Source organism: Abrus precatorius, unplaced genomic scaffold (assembly GCF_003935025.1).
Source record: "Abrus precatorius isolate BTA unplaced genomic scaffold, Abrus_2018 Scaffold8, whole genome shotgun sequence".
In the NCBI taxonomy this organism is placed as follows: Eukaryota; Viridiplantae; Streptophyta; class Magnoliopsida; order Fabales; family Fabaceae; genus Abrus; species Abrus precatorius.
In genome coordinates this window covers 24,652,689-24,673,917 of record NW_020874428.1, presented here as the reverse complement: position 1 = coordinate 24,673,917, position 21,229 = coordinate 24,652,689, and the positions used below count along the sequence as shown (strand labels likewise).

The 21,229-nt window shown below is 31.4% G+C and overlaps 4 protein-coding genes across 6 annotated transcripts; 1 reads left to right on the top strand and 3 right to left on the bottom strand.

Annotated features, from left to right (window-relative positions):
- Positions 1-441: 441 nt before the first annotated feature.
- LOC113874511 (TMV resistance protein N-like) lies at positions 442-4,738 on the bottom strand. Its single transcript, XM_027512733.1, has 4 exons — positions 4,221-4,738; positions 2,474-3,575; positions 2,060-2,344; positions 442-1,986 (listed from the first exon to the last, which is right to left on the bottom strand). Exons 1-4 carry the CDS (start codon positions 4,736-4,738, stop codon positions 442-444), a joined length of 3,450 nt encoding a protein of 1,149 aa, XP_027368534.1.
- A 1,651-nt stretch (positions 4,739-6,389) lies between these two features.
- On the bottom strand, positions 6,390-7,919 carry LOC113848011 (transmembrane protein 256 homolog). Its single transcript, XM_027477359.1, has 4 exons — positions 7,777-7,919; positions 7,530-7,681; positions 7,416-7,459; positions 6,390-6,802 (listed from the first exon to the last, which is right to left on the bottom strand). Exons 1-4 carry the CDS (start codon positions 7,814-7,816, stop codon positions 6,703-6,705), a joined length of 336 nt encoding a protein of 111 aa, XP_027333160.1. The 5' UTR covers positions 7,817-7,919; the 3' UTR covers positions 6,390-6,702.
- Positions 7,920-8,654: 735 nt separating this feature from the next.
- On the bottom strand, positions 8,655-12,092 carry LOC113847046 (vacuolar protein sorting-associated protein 29). Of its 3 annotated transcripts, XM_027475890.1 has the most exons (5): positions 11,915-11,988; positions 11,662-11,741; positions 11,366-11,534; positions 10,649-10,786; positions 8,707-9,235 (listed from the first exon to the last, which is right to left on the bottom strand). In XM_027475890.1, the coding sequence occupies exons 3-5, from the start codon at positions 11,495-11,497 to the stop codon at positions 8,933-8,935; spliced, it is 573 nt and encodes a 190-aa protein (XP_027331691.1). In that variant the 5' UTR covers positions 11,498-11,534; positions 11,662-11,741; positions 11,915-11,988; the 3' UTR covers positions 8,707-8,932. The 3 variants fall into 3 exon arrangements, with proteins under 3 accessions (XP_027331689.1, XP_027331690.1, XP_027331691.1); XM_027475888.1 differs by lacking the exon at positions 11,662-11,741 and having other exon boundaries at positions 8,655-9,235; positions 11,915-12,091; XM_027475889.1 differs by having other exon boundaries at positions 8,692-9,235; positions 11,366-11,741; positions 11,915-12,092.
- A 4,765-nt stretch (positions 12,093-16,857) lies between these two features.
- On the top strand, positions 16,858-18,094 carry LOC113848132 (1-aminocyclopropane-1-carboxylate oxidase-like). Its single transcript, XM_027477521.1, has 4 exons — positions 16,858-16,968; positions 17,062-17,291; positions 17,390-17,723; positions 17,828-18,094. The coding sequence occupies exons 1-4, from the start codon at positions 16,858-16,860 to the stop codon at positions 18,092-18,094; spliced, it is 942 nt and encodes a 313-aa protein (XP_027333322.1).
- The last annotated feature ends 3,135 nt before the right edge of the window (positions 18,095-21,229 follow it).

Sequence of the window (21,229 nt, the reverse complement as noted above, 5' to 3'; positions counted from 1 at the left end):
CAATAATTAGATCGAATAAATATTTTTCCTTACTGTTTTGTTTTTTATGATTCTCTTAAATTTAAATAACATCTTTATATATTTATCTTGCTGAACGTGTAATGTGTTATTTTTTAACTGGAAGCACAGGGAAGGCGATATGAAATAAGGATAGGTAATTTGATTGTATAGAAAACAAGTAAATTTTTATGTGTTTTGTCAATTATTAAGGGAATTTTTCTTTTATAAAGTTATACCTGCAGGGGATAACTGATGCAAAACTGACACAATGTTACATATATAAAATAAACTTACCTCAACTTATCTTCTGAATAATTAATTGTTTTGTGACAAATAATGAAAACTGAACCAAAGACTTGGTGACTGGCAACTAGCAAGTGGTAAGTACAAATGGCTGCAACCAAAAAGAAAAAGTTGGCTGTTTCACTTTCAATTCATTTGTTATGTTAGTCTTGAAAACTTGCACCAATCTTCAGCATCTTCCTTAAATATAACACGACAGCCATACTTCCTTATTGTTGGCTTCCACGTCTTAGAAAGATTCTCCACATAAAATGTCAGTTGAAGTTGGCATTTCTCTTCACAGCATTCAGAAACTAGGTGGCCAAATTTTGGTTCTGGGGGGATACACAAGTCAACAGGTTCACCATCAGGAGCTTTACAGATCCAATAATAAATGCATGTTTCCTCGTTGCCCATGGAAGATGGCCTCACATGTGATGGAGAAGATAGCTGCAGATTTAAAGATTCTAATGCTATGCATATTATAATTCCCCACCATTCACTATAACGACAAGAGTTAGGTACATCCACTACCATTGATGCAACTGAATCAGAACCCAACTTGTTATATGGGTGATGTGATGGATCAATTGGAAAATGTTGTTCATTCCATTTTGGAATTTCTTTCCCTGGAATGATGAACCAAATATGTGGCCTATCTTCCATTTGGGAAACCAAAACTTTATGGAAATAATTAGGGGGTGTAGTAGGGGGCTTAGGATAGAGAGAATGAGGTGTGTATAAAAAATATACATGATTGGTATGTGACTCAAAGATCTTCCATAGCATATATGCATCTGAATTCAAGGGTTTCATTTGGGTACTATTAGCCGTGCATAAGCATTGAACATTTGGTGGAAGCATAGGCAAAGACTCAAGCATTGGGCAATCAGTTAAGGTCAAACTTTGCAGCATAGAAAGATTACTAATGCAATGAGCAGGTGGACTAACAAAATTGTTCCCACTTAGATCTAAGCCCAACAAAGATGATAAGGATCCAAGATCATCTGGAATTGATTCATCATTAAGGTTACAATAACTTAAATCCAAGAACTTCAAGCTGGAAAAATGAGAAAGTGGAGGCAAGATCAACTGCTTCAAAACTGTTTGCTTCCAAAAATTCAAGATCCGTTGACACAAGTTCCGTGATGAATTGGATGGCAGATCTTTCCTTCCACCAAATAAGAGCTCCTTGAGATTTTCGAGACAAACTTTGGATGAAGTAATTTCTCTTATAGCAGTGCCACGGACATCAAGTTCCTCCAAAGACTCATTTTCATTCATATTGCTGGGAAGAGTAGAAAATTTTGAGCAACCACAAATACTGAGTTTTCTAAGAGATTTCAGATTGCAAATAGAATTTGGTAGGCAAATAAGATTTTTGCAACTCTCCAAATTAAGCAATGATAAACATTTCATATCCTTTCCAAAGTCTGGGAGCTTTTTAACTTTTGAGCATCCACAAAGAATCAACTCCTCCAAAGAGTCCATTTCAAATTTTCTTGGAAGGTTTTGAAGATTTATGCATTCTTTCAAGTTCAATAGAACAAGCTTCTTGTGCTGTCCAACAGATTGGTGAACCTCAAAAAGGTTTATGCAATCTTCAAGAAGCAAAATTTCAAGACATGGAACCCCAGAAACGATAGGAGTTTGAATTAGATATTCGGAATGGCTCAAATCAATGAGCTTCAACATTGCAAAAAACTGACCAATCAAAACAAAACTTCAATGAAATAGTATTAAATTAAATGCACAAGATATTAGCTGAGTTACTTACTTGATTTTCACCCCAGATCTTTTTTATTTTGCTGCAAAGCATTCTCAACTCTACAAGTTCATCTAGCTGCACACCAAGCGGAAAAGCTTCCAAAGGATACTTCGTCCACTGAAGAAATTTCAATGAACTGCAAAGACATTTGAGGCCACGTGGAAGTTGTATATTATGACAATTAATGATAAGGAATTTAAGATTATGCATCTTGGAGAAGGCTGTGGGATCCCAGTTTGCTTCATATGGCTGAGTGGATGGCTTCAAAACTATACCTTCAATCAATTCATTTTCCTGGAAAACATAAAATGTTAAGACATGATTACCACTATTGTGGTTAATTTAGACTGAAGGGAGGTTCTTCGCGATTCAACTACAAATTCATTGACCAGTTGCATAAAATAAAATAAACTAAAATCTTACCTTATTTCTTTTCAGTACTTGATCAACGTCTTCAGGTGACCACAATCTACTGCGCTTGCTAGCATCTATTAGACTTTCTTGTTTTTCAACAACAATTTTTCTTCCCATTTCTTGAAGCAAATCATGCATCTCCAAACGTAATCCATCATAAGTTAATAGTGATTTATCAATTAGAACTTCAATTCCAACTGATGGATTACGGCCACAAATTGTTAGAATTTGTCTCACATGCTCTTTTACCCACCCTTTGAAGAAACATGCCATATCAAGAAATAAATTCTGATAACTTGGTGGCAACCCATCATAACTTATTTTAAGGTTCTTCATCACAACATCTTTCTTTGAATATTCTTTCATATCCAAGAATTCTTTCCATTGAGATTCATTTCTCCCACACAAGGATGACCCCAACATCTCAAGGGCCAAAGGAAGGCCACCAGCTTGTTGGACAGCAACTTTTGACAACTGCAATCGATGCTCTTGTGGTTCATCTACTTTAAATGCTTTCTTGTAGAAGAGTTGAAGGGATTCATCAGAATTTAATAGTTCAATTTTATAACTTTTAGTTGTTCCATATGATCTTAGTACTTCCATGTCTCTTGTTGTTATTACAATTCTACTCCCAGGGCCAAACCACTTCTGTTCATTAGCCAGATTCTCTAGTTGTCTTATGTTGTCAACATCATCAAGGACTAGGAGAACTTTCTTGTTGTGCAAGAGCTGGTGTATTGTGCTCTTTCCTTCATCCAAATTTTCGATTTTCAAGCTTTCTATTTTAATGTGAGAAAGAAGTGCTCTTTGTAAGCTAAGCATACCCTCACTCTCCTTGGAAATTTCACCAACATTTTCAAGGAAGCAACTAATATCAAATTGGTCACATATTTTCTTAAATACAGTTCTTGCTAGAGTTGTCTTTCCAATGCCACCCATGCCCCATATTCCTATAATACGAACCTCGTCTTTCAATTCTATTCTTAAAAGTGAATCCATTTTTTCAACTCTTGAATCAATTCCAACTAGCCCGTCATCGTAAGATGGCATTTTAGAACGTAGCTTTGTCCATACCGATTCAATAATATCGTCAATGAGCTCTTCTTTTTTCCTATTAATAGAAAAAGTAAATATAATAAAACAAAAAGCTTACCACTTGTTTGCATAATTTTAGTTCACAAAAATCGGAATACATACGTTTAATAGTTGTTAGTTAAATTTAAGCCCTAATTTTCATACAAATAACCGAGATAAGTTAGTAGAAGTATCTTAACTGGTTTTAAACCAAGAAGTAACTAATATTTAACCTATGAAGTACTATGATTTCAAAATCGGCAGGTCCCAATGTTTTTTATATATGAACTCATATATCAAAGTCTCTGATCAATACCTCCATACTTTTCATTGCACAATCCAATTAAAATTAGTATGATATTAAATTTGAAACTATTTCAACAACAATATTTATAAATCATCTTCAACTCTTCGTGTAGCTTATCATAGTTCAAAAAATAGTTAGCTTATCCTTCCATTTCCCGACTCTTTTATAAAAAGTAGTATTTATAAACTTTTTTAATTTATACAATAAGAAAGAAATAAAAAGAAAGAGAGATAAATGTATGAAATAAATAAATACTATAATGAAAAGAGATATAAAAAAATATTACTGTATAAAGTGCTGTATAATATTGACTCTACTTAATTTTAAATTCATTGTTCAAAACTGAAATAATGAGAATTGATATAGTCAAATTACCATAAGTAAGACATATTCTTAGACTCCCAGCCAGAAAAACCAGCAACTTCTTTCAAGGATTCCCTCCATTTTTGCACTTTCTCTTTGTCCTCCTCACATTCAATCGCATGTTCTTCCAAAGCCTTAGCGAAACTATTTTTCTGGTATCTAACATCAGAAGGATTTACATCATAGAAGACAGGAAGAATTTCTGTCCCCAACACCCTCTTTGATTCAAGAATCTTTTGTAGTTCCTCCAAACACCAAGTGGAAGAAGCATAGTTCTCGGAGAGAAGCACAATGGCAACAAGGGACTCTTCAATTGTTTTATGGAGTTTTTCCAAAATCACATCTCCTTTCTCAAGTTGTTTGTCTTTGTCATATCTGAAAGTTATGATTCCCTTTCGCTGCAACGAAGCCTGCAAGTTGTGAGTAAAATCAAGATGTGTACCTTCTCCTCTAAAACTCAAGAAAACATGGTACTTCCATCGCAATGGTGCATTGGAATAGGAATTTGAGGAAGATTCTCCACATAACATTTTTTAAGCTTTGACATGCACTCACAAATCACAACCTACGTTTATAACAGTTTGCTAACAAGTTTTAGCATAACGAAGTTGCATGCATCTCTTTGGTTGATGTTCATAAGATGTTATTAAGGTTCACGGCGTTGTTGGAATTCTATAGCTCCGCAACGTGGACTTGGTCTTTCAGGAAAACAGACACTAGCAAGTTTCAAACAATTTTCTATCGGTTGGTTAGGTGATCGATAGACACAATTAACTTAATTAACTCAGACCAATATTGATAAAGGGATACATTATTTGAACCATTATTTTAAATATCTGCCCCCTATTTTTATATTGTATTAGATCGATTAGTATTTTATTTTTCTTCATATGTCACGTATCTATCTTTAAAAAAAAATAGGGACAGTCAATGGTGTCTCTCTTGAGTAGCCGGTAGGATGTTTGAAAAACATTTTTGGTTGATAAATGTTCATGGAAGACTCATTCTCTATCAGAGTTTATTGTTAAAATATTTAATACTATTGTTATTTATAGTTTTTAACTATATATACTTGTGACGTGTCTATTTGTGATGTAAGCACATAGATGATGTGCACTATATTTTAGTAAAATGGAGAATATATTGGTAAATAAAGGATATATGTAAGGGAGTTATCAACTGAAAATTCCATTAGTTTGGAATGAATTGAAGACAACCTCTTTTCCTATAAAAAAAATTAGCCTTCCTTGGAAAATTGGCGATTGAAATTGAAATTTATAAGTGGTATAATTTTATATATATATATATATATATATATATATATATATATATTACTGAACTATATTTATTACAAAGTTAAAAATATTAAATTTTGATCTTTATAATAATTTAAAAACCATATCATAAGATATAATTAAGTAATAATATAAGAAATTTATATTAACAATAACTTAAATCAAACTCTTATGATAATTATTGTGTCTATCTTCATTCGAGGTTGTATACACTTCCAAGTGGTGTGAAACACTCGTTTTTCATTATGAACCCCGTCTGTGACTGTCTCGCCCTACATGTACAATGGACTCAAAGGGAAAGAATGTTAAAACAAGCAGCCATAATTTTCGAAATCAAGTATACCATATTTTACCATATGATAAACGCCCTTTCGTTATTAACAGCAGTTTTGAAGCAAAACCTTAGATCACACAAAATCCATTTCCGTTAATGGACAATCCAAACAGATAATATTGAAACAGAGATCGCAATGAGCATTCATCAAACAAAAGAATACAAGCAGCCTGATAGCGATATATCGGAGCAAAGCGCCAAGTTAGTTCTCCAAGTTATATCGGTTAAATATTTTATCCTGAGATTTTAAAAACACCTTTTTAATCTTAATTTTGTAAAAAGTTGTTTATTTTGGTCCTTTTCAATATATAAATTGACAATAACAAAAGAAAAAAAACTAAAATGAATATATTAAGTCAAAATCTAACAGAGGGTTTTTAATCTCAGGTATTCAAATGTCAGATTCTTGCAATCTCGAAGACTAATTTAGCATTTTACCCATTCTATAGATTTGCAGCAAACAAATATTTAGATTATTTATTCACAGTAATCCACCAGCACAATGCACCCTCCGCACACCAGAAGAGTCAAAATTCACACCAGAGAATTGCAAAATTCATTTTCCATTCACCTGAACAGTCATGGGATGTATATATATATATATAGAACTTGTCTCTTTTTTTTACTGTAGTTTTTTTTTTTTTTTTTGCTGATAGAGGGCTCACATACACGAGTAAGCTTGATCAGAAAATCTACGATCTGTTTTGAAACATCATCGGATACAACATAATCGCCAAATTACAAAGTCTGAAAGATACATTGATCAAGATCATAAACCATTGGCAAGAAAAACAATATAAGATTTACAAATATGAAGTATCTGGGTGGAATATTATCAACTCCATGACAGTCTAATTGCGAAGCATCAGAAAAACAAGCTACCCCAAGCTGCTATAAATGCAAATCCACCAAATGGAGCCAAGGTTGAATATTTTCTGTCTTCAAGAAGTGCAACAGTGTAACACCTAAAAATTCAACATTTCCTCCGATATCATATGAATACAATTTAACGATCATTCTAATCTCTTACCAATATTTCCTAACAAAAGCCAGAGCATTCAGCAACACAATATTGTTATAGACTAGTCTAATATATTGGAGAAAGGGTATATTCCAGTGAATTGCTGAATCATCTCATGCATGACACTTAAAATTTGACATAAAACATGAAAAAACCTCAGAATATCATGTTTATGGTTTCCTACAAAAATTCAAGGCATAAACTTTTCTTCTGCTCAAGAATGAGCCAGTTAAAAGCCATCCAACCTGCTTTACCATCAAGCATTCAAGTAACAATGCATGAAAATTAACTGCTTCAAACAATGGGAGTAAATTCTAAAATATTGCCCTCCTTTGTGGAGCAAAGAAGGAGAAACGATTCCATTTTTGGTCTCCAAAATGTTATAGGTAATTCAATTATCTCCCAAGAAGATGTGGAAGATGAGATTACAGATCAATTTACGAGTATTTTCCAAACTTCACTATATAACGAATCCATCAATGTTTGTCACACTGATGTGGGTATTTGTAGGGATGACTGAAAATCACAAATAGTTTGAACTCAAAATAAGGACTTACGTTCCAGAGAAAGCCAAGATGCCAGTTGTTAGAAGGCCACCAAACTGGGAAAAGCAAAACGATGAGTGAAAAAAGTAATTGATTTGATAAATTGTTAGTAAATAGATATCTTACAAGATTGGGGTGTCTAGTAATTGGAGCGGCAAGCAAGGCAGCGGTGTGAACCAAATGGTAAAGCGACGCCGTTTGCCAAACATCTTTGTAAGAAGGGTTTTGGGGTTTGAAGACGTGGGCACCGTAGGTTCCCAATCCAAGTGCTGCCACTCCTGAAATTAAGTTTCAGTTAATACAATTATTAAAATTATTGTTACTAAGGAAAAGGATTTTGATTTATGATGAAATCAAAGAGTGAAGATCGTACCTGAAATCGCAGCCACTTTGTGCCATAGTTGAGGATCCATTTCACTTTCTCTCTCGGCTTTGTCCCCAAGCAACCAACCCACCCTCTCTAGTCACCTATTACTAATCTTTGTATATAAAATATAAATTCCCACATGACACCAAACTAAAATAAAATTGATGAAAACTGTATACAATGAACCCAAACTGATTTCCGTTCTCTGTTTTATTTTTTTTGTAATTATTTTTGGCCAATAACGTCAAATTACATTCATTCGTGCCGATTTAGTCCAAAAACTTTTCCTACTCATCACCATTGCTCATATATATAATACACTTTTAGTTATTCAACTTTAGAAATAAAATAAAATTCATGTTACAGTACTTTTAGGATTTTTTTGCTTTACAAGATTATATATATATATATATTACATTTTATATTATCTTCTCTGTCAAATAAATTTTTAAAATTTTAACTTTGTTTAAATAAACTCTCAAATCGATCATCAAAATTATACGAATCAAACATTTTAATTCTTGTTTATTTTATTTTATATTATCATTTAATATCAAAAGATACATTTAATAAATATAATTTTACAAATTCAATTATTAAGAAAATATATAAAATCTTAAGAATTAAAACTCTCAACTCATATTATCTCAAAAACTAATCAAGAAGTTCACTTTGCTCAGATTATATGCTACAGAAAAAATCCACTTCTAAATAGTAAACTCTTTAACATCTTAATTAACTCCAGATATATGGCTTGACCATAATTTGACTCCCAAATTATTAATTGTGATCAATTTTTTTTTTATTTTATGTTAAAAATATTTTTTCCTCCAAATTCCAGTAACTTAATTCCCAAATTAATTCCTTTCATATTACCTTTTTTACATAAAAAAATTTCTTTCTGCTGCATTTCATCTCTGGACCAATCACTGGTAAAAGTAATATACGAAGCCATTGCTAATTAAATAGTCATATAAGTTTGGCACAGATCACCAATTAATAAAATCCTAAGAATCCTATGATATGGCCAAATACAACAAGTGTACAAAGCAAAATGAAACTAAAAAACATTACGCCCTCGAAAGTTTGAAGGAGGAGAAAGAAACTAAAGACCAAATAAGAAAGAGAAGGACGATAGAGACCATGAACAGAACACTAATGTTTAATGAGCAGAGTGGCTTGTGGATGTTTTCTTAAAATCAATCTTGTCAACCTTAACCTCTCCATCAATAAGTTCGTATACATAAACCACAACACGCAGACCATCGATGTCCATAAGGACAAAACTTGGGTTCACATCATAAGTGATGCTGCTGTAGGCACCTGTGGCAGAACCCGGATTTATAACCACACCACCCTCGTGTTTGTAAGCTGTAAATTGATGGGTGTGCCCCGTGACAAGGATGTCTACATCAAGCTGCCTCTGTAGCATTGCCAGTGAGTCTAGGTCTCCCCATGGAATAACCTTCACAATTATTAAAAACTCTTATCACATACCAATACATATAGCACAGTTTTTAGTTTCTACTAAACAGAAACAGTCAGTTTCCTAAAAATCCAATCACTGGAGGAACATGATTGAGTGGATAAGGTAGCAGCTAGAACAATAAAATAAACCAGATGTAAACTGCACATGTTAAACACCACCAAGCAAAATGGGAAAGAGACAATAAATGAACCAACAAAACGGCAATATAAAGCAGCAGAATGACATAAATAACTCAGCTCAGACTTAAGCTGTAGCAAGGTAATCTACAGGAATGACATACTACTCCAACCCACACTTTTTATAGATGTATAGATCATAGACCTTCGATCATGAAACCTAAAGTGCAGCACCCACCAACTGCGGAAAAAATCCTAAACTGTTGATATTTACATGTGAAATGGGGCAAATGGGTTATTCTAAAGTGAACCCACTACATTTGTGAGCATTGTTACAGCTAGTCCTAGATTTTGATCTGTTATGGTAGGTTTTCCAGTTTGACCCCAATAGTGTTAAATATTACATTTAAATATAATGTTATTTTCTTCCTCCATACCCCATGTGCCCAGCTGGTACCCACTTGGCACTGTATTGTGTTACCGTGGAGGCATGGCTGAAGTTTGGAGGCAGCGCCCTGCTGGAGATGGGTGGCTTTGCAGCAGTAGACATGGAAGAGAATAGCTGAGTGATCAACTGGGCTAGGTGATTTCCGTGTCTAAGTGGGCAACTTCCAGGGCAGAGAAATCAATTTGATTTCTCAAGTGTTGGTCGTTTCCTTAGTTTTTTCAAACAAAGAATATTGTTGTTTCTATGTTGCAATTTTTCTTGATCTCTTAAGTTTCATTGAATTTATTTTCTGTCTAACGAATTTGGAAGCTTGAAATCCTTCTCTACAAACTGGTTGTGGGGGAATGCAGGAAAGTAATTAACTTTGTGTGGGGCCAGTATAGTGTCAATGGTGGCTGCCATTTGCCATGCAGGGCTGTTGGATTGCAGGCTTGTAACAGAAAATTTTGATGGGATATACTATATATAAACTAACCCTTGGGTTATAAATTATAATTGAACATTGTGAAAACATTACAATTCATCCCAAATTAATTCAACCCCATTGATCTTCACCATTCATTTTGCTACTAATATATCATGTGTAATTTCCCCATGCTCCCAATTTTCTTAGGTCATCCATTTAAGAAAAAATGGGACAAATAATATCAAAGTGTCAAAACCAGACCTGATGACCATTACCATTCATCCCAAATTAATTCCACCTCATTGATCTTCACCATTGCTACTAATATATCATGTGTAATTTCCCCATGCTCACAATTTTCTTAGGTCATCCATTTAAGAAAAAATGGGACAAATAATATCAAAGTGTCAAAACCAGACCTGATGACCATGGCATAGTCCCAGCTTAAATTGGCCAATGGTCAGTGTTTTGGTCTCTGGATATCTTGTCTCTTCATCATACTCACCACGAGCTATATGCAAGTCCGGACAAAGAGTCTTTAAGTAGTCATGAATTTCCTGTACATAAATGGCATAAAATTAGCTTATACATTGAGCCATTAAAAACTCATCTAATCCATATCATCCAAATTAATGTGAATAAAATAGCATATAAAAAAACAGAACCATAACCAACGTACTGAATTAATTTTAGTAGATGCCGATAGATAATTGATGCCACACAAAGGGGGTAAATAATACATGAACATAAGTTGTGTTACAAGAAAGAGACAGTACGCATGCTACTGATGCTAGAACAGTGAAACAATATAAATCATGTATTCAACCCCTTTGTTGTCGTCAATAACACAGTATCACTGACCTTAAGGGACTTGGTAACCGGTTTTATACGCATAAAAAAATATTTTTGGTTACGGTTAAAAACAACTACCAAGATTTTGAGGGGAAAAAATATTTCATTTTCCAAAAGATAAAAGGCAATATTAAAAAAAAATTTGGACCTTCACACCCTTGTCTCTTGTTCTTTATAATATAGAAGTTGAGAACTATAAAGTAAAGGCAATTGATCAATTACATTCCAACACAACACAACAACAGTCGAAACTGGATGAGTAATAGTTGTTTGAATGAACATACTTTAATACACAAATTTCCAGTACAAATGATGTGCTGAATTTTGCCAGGAACAAGCATGGATTTGAACTTAGCAGGAAGATCAGGCGCCCTGTGGGGTATGTGCAAATCCCCCAGGGCCAAGACCAGCACCATCCTCAACAATCAAAAACCAAAAATTGACAAAGAGAACCTGCAGAAACAAGGAATTGTCCACGAAGAATCTCCACAATTAGATTTATGAAGAATCTCCACGATCCAAGCTAAAAAAAAATTAATATTAATTAAAGAGTAGAAACATAAGTAATGAGCTGAGATACGGTATCTTAAGCTGAGTATTTAGAACGAAAATTTGATCGGAGGCAGACGCATCAGAATCAGATTCCTAACCAATCCATTTCTGAAACCCGCGCATTGAAAAACATGGGGCAATTAACAATTCGAACCTCAAAACACGAAATTAATAAAATTAAAAAAAAATGTATATATATAGGAGCGAATTTCTCGGAAGATCTGAAGCATTGTTTGTAATTGATAAAAAAAGAAGAGGAAAGAGAGAGAGAGAGAGAGAACCTTGGGGTAAAGGAGTATCGTAACGAGACGCCACCGTGGAGAATGGTGAACGGTGAGATAGAGGGAAAATGAAGACTGCGACTCCGCCCAAGTTGGCTGCTACAATCAAAACGCCCACCCAATGTCCAAACCCCCAATACCGTACCTCCACCAAAATGCATCAATTCCCAAGTTCATTGCATTTATGATTATTAGTATTAATAAATATAATAACAGCGTGTAAAAAAATTACAGTGTCACATAACATATCAGCAAAAATTGTTAATTTTTACAATAATTAATATAAAAATTATATTTACGGTATATTTTAATTAATTAATAATATATAAATTTTTATTAACAATATACTAAAATTAAATAATATTACTATTTAATTTGATATATTAGACACTCAAGTGAATACCTTCTTGGCCTTTTGACCAAGATCATGGTTGGTTAAGGCCATGTTATTTTTCAGTCACAAAAAAATGTAGAAGGAACATTTTATTATTATTATTTTAAAATAATTGTCTGGACTACCCTTTAAATGCCAAGTAGATCACTTTGGAAATTATCATTAAAATAAATTTTTTTTAATATTTGCTAAATCTTTGTAAATAAAAATTTGTTTTTTCAGTAAATATTCACAATTGCCCCTTAAAAAAAGGGAAACACATTGATCCTAAAAAGAAAAATCAACCATTTAGTCACTTAAAATTACAAATATAAAAACTTAAATTCTTTTGAGTGAATATTTTCGGCGACTAATTTGGATTATTAGTAATTTTATCGAATATAAGTTAGTATACGATTCATTTTTGCATAACTAATCATATGCTAAAAATAGAAGAAAAATGATTGAAAAACTAAATTGTTTCAAATTTGTAACTTTGAGAGATAATTGGGTGATTCTTTTTTTTCAAAAGTGAATTGAGTAATTTTTGTCATAGACCAAATTAGGACATTATTTTTATTTTTTCTTATTAATTTTACGTGTAAGCGGTATTTAGTTGCTTGAGTTAAAATTAAAAGTTCTTGATTGGCAAGTATGTCCTTAAGAAATCAGTCACTTGGATCAATTTGTTCCCATTAAAGTGCAACATAGCAAACTGAAAATAATTTGGAATGGAGCAAAGGTAGGAATAAAATTATAAAATTCTTCCACTGAACTTTATGTTTTATATAATTCGTTACATTTACTAGCGCAAGATTCGTTACAAAGAAGGAGTAATCCAGTTATAACAACGGTACGGTAATACAAGATAAAGCTAGAAGTAACTACAAGCCCATTAGACACCTATGAGGCCATCACTACAAGCCCAATTCTTTGATTAGGTCCATGACTACAAGCCCACTTGAGTGCGCCAAGTTTTGATGAAAAGTTGGATGATGGGAAGTTTTATTTATTTACATGATTATCCCTTACGGCTTTTGATAAATACAGTTTATAAAATGTTCCCATTAAAATTTTCCTATTCAAAATAATTTTTTAAAGTTAACATATAATTAAATTCCTAAAAATTATCATTCGAGTTGCTTTTATATTTAAAAGCACCTGCGTCTACAAATTAGTCCAAGTGTTATCCTGCCAACTTGTCAACATATAAATTTTAGAAACCAAAATGAACTTGAGTTGTCACTTTTAGAAATAAAATTATATTTTTTAATCATGTTTTTGAAGTTTTAAACAAGAACAATAGTTACCCAACAGTTTTCTTTGGTGAACACAGGTCAAAGGCTTTGTATTAGTTTTGAAATTTATTTTGGCTGCAGCGCTTTTTTCATTATTGCCCCTCAATTTTGTTCTTTCAAACATTGAAACACATTATTTTCTTAACATTGATGATTGATATTAAAAATGAAGATAAAAATAAAAAAGAAGAAAGAATGAGAAAAAAAATGAAAAAGACTAAAGTCACTCAAAATTTAAAAAAGACGATAAATATAACTTGTATTGACAGAAAATAATTTGTTTAAAATAATTTTACAAGTCAGAATATTTAAATGGATAAAAAAATTAGAGAATAAAAATATTAATTTTACTAAATAAAATATATTAAAAAACTTAAAAGTGTTATTTTATAAAGCATTTGGTAAAAGAAAAAAAAAAAAGAAAAAAAAAAAAAAGGTATGAGCTTCCCATGAACCTATGGCATGGCAGCCTCATAACCTCTACTTCTCCGAAGGTCTGGCGTAAGATAATTTTGAAATTATGATCTTGAAAAGAGACTTAATTTGACTAATGAGCAAAAAGTTTTAACTTAATTCTGCAAAAAAAATATAAGTTTCTCATTAAAAGGTTATTTTGACTGACCGTATTGCTACTTTACTTAAAAACTTGAAATAATATTTTCTACTATTCTTCGATTGATAATTATAATTATTTAATATTTTAAAAATTAAAAAATATTTATATATTTTAAAAATAAATTACTAAATTTTATTATTTATTATACCTATTTAATATAATATTAACAGTAATTATTATTCCAGATTTTTTACCAAAAACATTTTAAAATTTATTATTTAGTTTTTAAAAAAAATACTTTTATATATTGTTTCTATATTAATTTTTGTTTATTTTATTTAATAATTAATAGATATTTATTTTATTTGTAAAAAATAAAAAAAGTTATAATATTAGAAATATTAAATAAAAAAGTTGTAATATTTAAAAATGAAAATAAATAAAATAAAACATACAAGACAAAATAAATGAAACTATAAATAAATTGTATGAAAATAAAAAAAAAACAGCAAATGCTAATGAGTAGACACCAGTGAATGAATTAAAAATAAAAAACAAAGATTATTTTGAATTCTTCTATGATTATCCTTAAGACACTGATTCAAAACCCATAAAAATTACAACCGCAAGACTGATAATTTTAGAAAATGAAGGATTAAACAAAAAATACATAATATTTTAAAGACAGCACTCGTGAATGTAGCATATGGTTGTTTTAATAAAGAGATTGAGCAACTATTGTCAATGTTGGAACTCAACATAAGCTATTAATTTAAACAATTTACAACACAGGTTTGTTGGTCAAGCGGTCAAAAGAAGAGTAGTCCTTTCAATCAATAATGTTAAATTGACTTCTTAACTAAAATACACTTTTAATCCATTTTAGACTCTCTAAATTCAATTCAGACGGCTAACCTCAAACCCTAAAATGTAAACATTGTTACAATATTTCATAATTTAATTTTAAATATTAAATAAAATTAACTATTTTTAATTAACCTAATTAAATTATCTCTTTGACCACTCCTCCTTCGTTCCTTCCCCTTCACTTCCTATCTCCCTACCGTAACACACCATCCTTCTTCGTTATTCTCTTTGTCACTGTTTCCTTTCCCATCTTTGCTTCCAATCTTGGAAAATGTTCAAATGCATATTATTAAGTAACACTTCATCTCCATTTTTCACATGTGCAATTATCATTTTATAGTTGAAACTTTTTTTTTTTCAATACAGAGGCATACGAGCCATATGACCTACTATTTCGTTGCTTTGATAGTTTCATTTGATAGGATTTTAAAAGCATTTATAAATGATTTATATTTTTTAAGACGTAACTAGATTTATTTTTTCAAGTTTGCAAAAAAAAAAGTTCCTTTTTTCTATTCTTTCAAGAATTTAATGAAACATGATTATTTTTCTGTGATGATTTTTCTGAACCTCACTCTGACTTCTAGTTCAATAGAGCAACTGAGAATGGATGCTGAGTCGTGTGCATTTTTTCTGAACCTCACCCTAACTTCTCCTGAGCTTTGCTGAAATCAAAGTTTTGGAATTGTAAACAAAAAAAGCAAACTAGGAAATGTTTCATTCAACCTTTCAGTTTGGTATTACTTTGAATTCAGACACGGGAAATCGTAGTGAAAATGTAATACCAATAAATTTCAACCTTAAATGATCTTAACACTAACCTGATCATTTTTTATTTAATTAGAAGTATTCTATTAAAGAAGATGAACAAGGAAGAAAATTCAAATTTATATTATACTATTGGCCTATCATTCAATTTTTGTTGAATAATTATAGCTTGACACTTATATTTTAGGTATAAAATTAAGTGAACAATTAAAAGAAAAAAACTACCTGATGATATAATAAAAACAAATAAATATAAGAATCAATATTTCTTTATAAAACAACGAAATGTTATAATGTAGAGGTTAGTAAGCTCAGACCTCAAAATATAGACAAGAATAAAATTTCATTAAATAACACAAGGTGTAATAAAACAAAGTTATAAGATAATTAATGTGACAGAACAAAAGGAATATTGTATAAAATGTTATTGACTTTGATTTTCTACGAGAAATATTTATTAGTACTTTTGTCATGATTATAAAAAATAAAAACCTATTATAAATATATTAGTTAATTTTTATATTACTTATGGTAAGATTTAATTTAATGAGATATTCATTCATTATTTATATAAATATTAATTTGTTTAAAATATAAATTATCAATTTAACAATTTAACACTACAAATATTTAAAGAATATAATATAAATCTATGACATATAATTATATTTGATTAGTTTTAATAAATGAATTATTTATCGTTTATAAAAAAGAAAGTAGAGGTAGTGTATAGAACTGTTATATGAATAATGTAATTCAATTGCTAAACTAAAGTTTGCCGCCAATGAAATAAATCACATGGGAAAACTCAAACGGGAAAAGGCTAGGAAGGTTGGGGCAACCTCCAGATAATTCCAATCCACGTCCAACTTGACAATTCAATGACATCAAATTGAGTACGCTTAGCCTTTTAACTATTCCAACACTGTTTATAATATTTATCACTTGTCTACGTTGTATCGTTGTATTGTCCTCTCCCTACACTTTGATTTTCTATAAATACCTACTACCTAGCTTCCCATTTGCATACACAAACAAAGTAAGATTACTTAAGAGAGACAAGAGAAAGAAAAAGTGCGAGATGGAGAACTTCCCCGTTATCAACTTGGAGAATATCAATGTTATTGGTGGGGAGAGGAAAGCTATCCTACATCAAATTGATAATGCTTGCAAGAACTGGGGGTTTTTCGAGGTACCCCGCCCACGAACCTATTTTAATTCACCAAAATTATCTTTTAAGTTATGCACTTTAATTATGTTCATTATGTTGCTTTTGTTACTGTAGTTGGTGAATCATGGAATACCCCTTGAACTTTTGGACACTGTGGAAAGGTTAACAAAGGAGCATTATAGGAAATGCATGGAGCAGAGGTTCAAGGAGGTAGTGGCAAGCAAGGGGTTAGAGGGTGTTCAACCTGAACAAGTAAAGGACATGGATTGGGAGACCACATTTTTCTTGCGCCACCTCCCAAACTCCAACATCTCTGAAATCCCTGATCTCAGCCAAGAGTACAGGTAAGACACAAATTATAAACACAGATATAATTGTGACACATGATATTGTGTACACATGGACCTAGGAGTCTGAACTGAATGAGGTAAAAATGATGCAGGGATGCAATGAAGGAATTTGCGAAGAAGTTAGAGAAACTTGCGGAGGAGTTGCTAGACCTGTTGTGCGAAAATCTTGGGTTAGAGAAAGGGTACCTAAAGAAGGCATTTTATGGATCCAAGGGTCCAAATTTTGGGACAAAGGTGGCAAACTACCCTGAGTGTCCGAAGCCAGAGCTGGTTAAGGGTCTTCGTGCCCATACGGATGCGGGTGGTATTATCCTTCTCTTGCAAGATGATAAGGTCAGTGGCCTTCAGCTTCTCAAGGATGGCCAATGGGTCGATGTCCCTCCAATGCGCCACTCCATTGTTGTTAACCTTGGTGACCAGATTGAGGTATCTTTTCTAATTATATTATATATAAGTTCTTCACTAATGTCCTCAAGTGTTGTTATAATTATTTGGTTCTTAATATCCATCACTTTGTTAAAACAACGCAGGTAATCACGAATGGAAAATACAAGAGTGTGGAGCATCGTGTGATAGCTCAAACTAATGGGACAAGAATGTCTGTAGCATCATTCTATAACCCTGCCAATGATGCTGTTATCTACCCTGCATCATCATTGTTGGAGACAAAAGCAGAGGAAACCGATGAAGTGTACCCAAAATTTGTGTTTGAGGATTACATGAAGCTCTATGCTACGCTCAAGTTCCAGCCTAAGGAGCCTAGATTTCAAGCCATGAAGGCCGTGAACTCATTCTAATTTACTTCCTACTCCAACAACTTAATTGGAGCTATACCTATACGATATATCACTATATGAAATCTTGTTAACATGGGAAGATTGGTTTTCTAATTATTCAATTGCTTTGTACTGCATTAATTCGATTGCTTTCATTAAATAAAGGACGGAATTGTTTTAATAATATTCTTTATTTTTGTTCCATCTCTCATATATTCTGGGTTTAGTAGATTTTCTGTAATTCTTATATCTATTCCATTTTTTTGCAAAATAAAAACTGAGATTGCAAGTTACCGTGACCAAAGACGGTTTGTAGCGATGGTCTAACGAACTAATGGAATGCATAAGAATTTTTATCCCAAGAATATGCAGATTAGTGCATAAACACAAACATAACAGCACTGAAAAGGGCAAAGACAGTTAGGACAGTTATAATTAGAAAATTGGAAAAAATAAAAAGGTTCTGTCAAAGCTTAAAAAATAAATAATACATCAATCCAACAACATCTACCACACGGATAAAAGTAGAGTTAAAAAAGACAAGGTAAAAGCTGCTACAAACCGTTGCCTTTATCCCTTGAGCGTGGCACCTCACGAAAAGTAGCCATTAGAAGATGCAAGTATAATACGAACTGTGCCACGGAATAGAGAATCACAGGCAAGCTAGTGGCTGCATAAATGGGCAATAGGAGCGATTTTAACTTGTGATTAAGCATGAAATTATGGCCAGTGCAGAAAGAACAATCAATGCAATAATGAATACGAACACAGAACTAATTGCATTGAATACGAACACAGAACTAAGTCCAAGAAGAAGTTTGAGTGGCAAATCTCTGCTAAAATGATTGGCTGGTTACGTGGAGTGCAGGTTGGTCTTCAGATGTGGGTAAACCTTCTTGGTTGTTGCCACCAGGGATAGTGCTGGCCGTAGCGAAGGAAGCACCAGCAACAAGTGCAGCCACAGCAGAACACGATTGAGACTTTCACCAGTATGCACTATCTTTTGTCAATTACTTTCTGTTTGGTTCCCTTCTTTGTCTCATTTTTAATTCAAGTTAATTTCCTTTTCACTGTCCCTCTCTCATTCATTTTCTTCTTCTTCTTCGAATAACCATTTAAATCCGTCGCCAGTTTCAATGTCCGGTGCCAGTTCTTTTTCTAATAACAAACATAATAATGTCTTAACAAATAACTTTTCTATTTGAAAAATAAAACTTTTTCACAAAACTCATCCTTTTCAAATACAGTAAAAGAAAATTTCAAGCTCTGTTATTACATTAAAAAGTTCAGATTCCTAACTGTGAAATCAACTGAAAATTACTACTTTTTACTTTAGTTATTTATTTTTAAAAAATAATATAAGAACTAAATTCAATCATTTATTTAAAAGTAGTATATTTTTATTAAAAACTATTTATTATATTAAAAATGTTATAACAGGTGCGTTGTTTAAATCTAGTTTCAAGTACCTAAAATCAAAATTAAAAATTAATGTTAACAAACGCAATGCACAATACAATTTGTTTCTCTATCTTTGAATAAAAATGAGAGATAATATATACTTGAGTTTTTCTGTTAAGAAAAAACACACGTTAAATTTATTAAATATTATAACAATATATATTAAATATTTTTTATAATTTTAAGATAATAAAAAAATTTATTTTTAATAAAAAATATTTTTTAAAATTCTTATATTATAATAAAAAAAAGTGTTTGTTAGTGTCCTCATAAATTTTTAAAAATATCTTATACCTTTTTAAAACTGATGATTGTAATTATTTTAACATTTTAAAAATTAAAAAAATATTTATGCTTTTTTGATAAACAATTAACTCTAATATCTATTATAAATATTTAATATAAAATTAATAATAATAATATTTTTACACATAAAAAAATATATAATATATTAACACGCATACCTGCCAGTCTTTAAAAAAAATAATTTAAATATGCTTTTTTAACGACGAGACGAGGGTACCCCCATCGGGTTCCCGTGTAAGCAGGTAAGGTCTTTCCAACAGTGCGGTGAAGAGTTGACGACTCCATGGGTGCTTCTTCTTCATCTCGTTAACTCTTAAAAGAAGTAGATACATTCAAACAAGAACAATCCCTTTGCAAACAGTTTGTGTAGCGTAACAATTGCATTCAGAAGCTCTTCAACAACACCTTCTTCATCCACATGCAAGGCAGTGCCCATGGAATCGTCCATCATTCAAGTGTGAGTCTCTGGGAATGTATAATACATCTTCACAACCTCTAGCTCTGCCGGTATGTCCATCTCCACACATCTTTCACTCCCAGTTGAAGAATTCGGTTGCGGGTTTGGTTCACTGTTAATGTGTTAGCAGCTATAACAGTTAGATTAATTAATCTTATACTTTTTATGGTAAATATTTAAATTTAATATTTTATGTTAACATCAATCGTTAAAATTAAAGGTAAGAAATTAATAATAGTAAAAAATTATTAAAAAATAAAGTATATATGATATTTTCTGTATAATTTTAATATAATAAATATGAAACATTTTATAAATTTTATTTATTTATAAATACTTAAACCTAACCTTATTAAAACTATATATAATAAAATTATTTTACTTTACAATTCTTTATACACGTTAGATTTTATCAATCAAATTATTTAATGAAATTTTTTTAAAATAAATTAAGTCTAATATAACATAAAAAATTAATTAATGATTTATGGATCAATTTTATTATTATTATTATTGATACCTTTTCTATTTCTAATTTGTTGACGAGGATAGTTTGGTCCAACCGTCTGGTGTTATTTCCTTGTCACCTGATTTATTTCCTCACGTGTCAATAGTGTTAGTACACTGTCCGCATACCCGTGGCAGCCTTCGATTCTTTACGTTAAATGAACATATTCAATTTACGAACTTGGACGTTTTAAAGGCACATAAAAAGAATTTTATACAACTTGGTAGTATGATTCAAATATAAATAAACCTGATCAAAATTATAAAAAATTAATTAATTTTTATTCTTTGAATGGAAATTATTTTATCTTTTTTAATTTCTTTTAAATATAACAAATAATTTAATTTTAATTTTTGTAAATGTTACTTTATTATTTTTATTTTTATGAATATTTATTTAAAAATTTATCTAAACACAATCTTAA

What these genes read in the sequence shown, in the direction of transcription:
- LOC113848132 (XM_027477521.1), top strand. Translation starts at nt 16,858, where the DNA reads ATGGAGAACTTCCCCGTTATCAACTTGGAGAATATCAATGTTATTGGT. An exon ending in GATCTCAGCCAAGAGTACAG is followed by an intron (nt 17,292 to 17,389) that starts GTAAGACACAAA and finishes AAAATGATGCAG; the next exon opens with GGATGCAATGAAGGAATTTG. An exon ending in ACCTTGGTGACCAGATTGAG is followed by an intron (nt 17,724 to 17,827) that starts GTATCTTTTCTA and finishes AAAACAACGCAG; the next exon opens with GTAATCACGAATGGAAAATA.
- LOC113848011 (XM_027477359.1), bottom strand. Translation starts at nt 7,816, where the DNA reads ATGGATCCTCAACTATGGCACAAAGTGGCTGCGATTTCAG. An exon ending in CAAAGTGGCTGCGATTTCAG is followed by an intron (nt 7,682 to 7,776) that starts GTACGATCTTCA and finishes ACTTAATTTCAG; the next exon opens with GAGTGGCAGCACTTGGATTG. An exon ending in ATCTTGGCTTTCTCTGGAAC is followed by an intron (nt 6,803 to 7,415) that starts GTAAGTCCTTAT and finishes TTGAATTTTTAG; the next exon opens with GTGTTACACTGTTGCACTTC.
- LOC113874511 (XM_027512733.1), bottom strand. Translation starts at nt 4,738, where the DNA reads ATGTTATGTGGAGAATCTTCCTCAAATTCCTATTCCAATGCACCATTG. An exon ending in AAGAATATGTCTTACTTATG is followed by an intron (nt 3,576 to 4,220) that starts GTAATTTGACTA and finishes TTCTATTAATAG; the next exon opens with GAAAAAAGAAGAGCTCATTG. An exon ending in AAGTACTGAAAAGAAATAAG is followed by an intron (nt 2,345 to 2,473) that starts GTAAGATTTTAG and finishes TATGTTTTCCAG; the next exon opens with GAAAATGAATTGATTGAAGG.
- LOC113847046 (XM_027475889.1), bottom strand. Translation starts at nt 11,497, where the DNA reads ATGGTGCTGGTCTTGGCCCTGGGGGATTTGCACATACCCCACAGGGCG. An exon ending in CTGGAAATTTGTGTATTAAA is followed by an intron (nt 10,787 to 11,365) that starts GTATGTTCATTC and finishes ATTTATGTACAG; the next exon opens with GAAATTCATGACTACTTAAA. An exon ending in GACTATGCCATGGTCATCAG is followed by an intron (nt 9,236 to 10,648) that starts GTCTGGTTTTGA and finishes ATAATTGTGAAG; the next exon opens with GTTATTCCATGGGGAGACCT.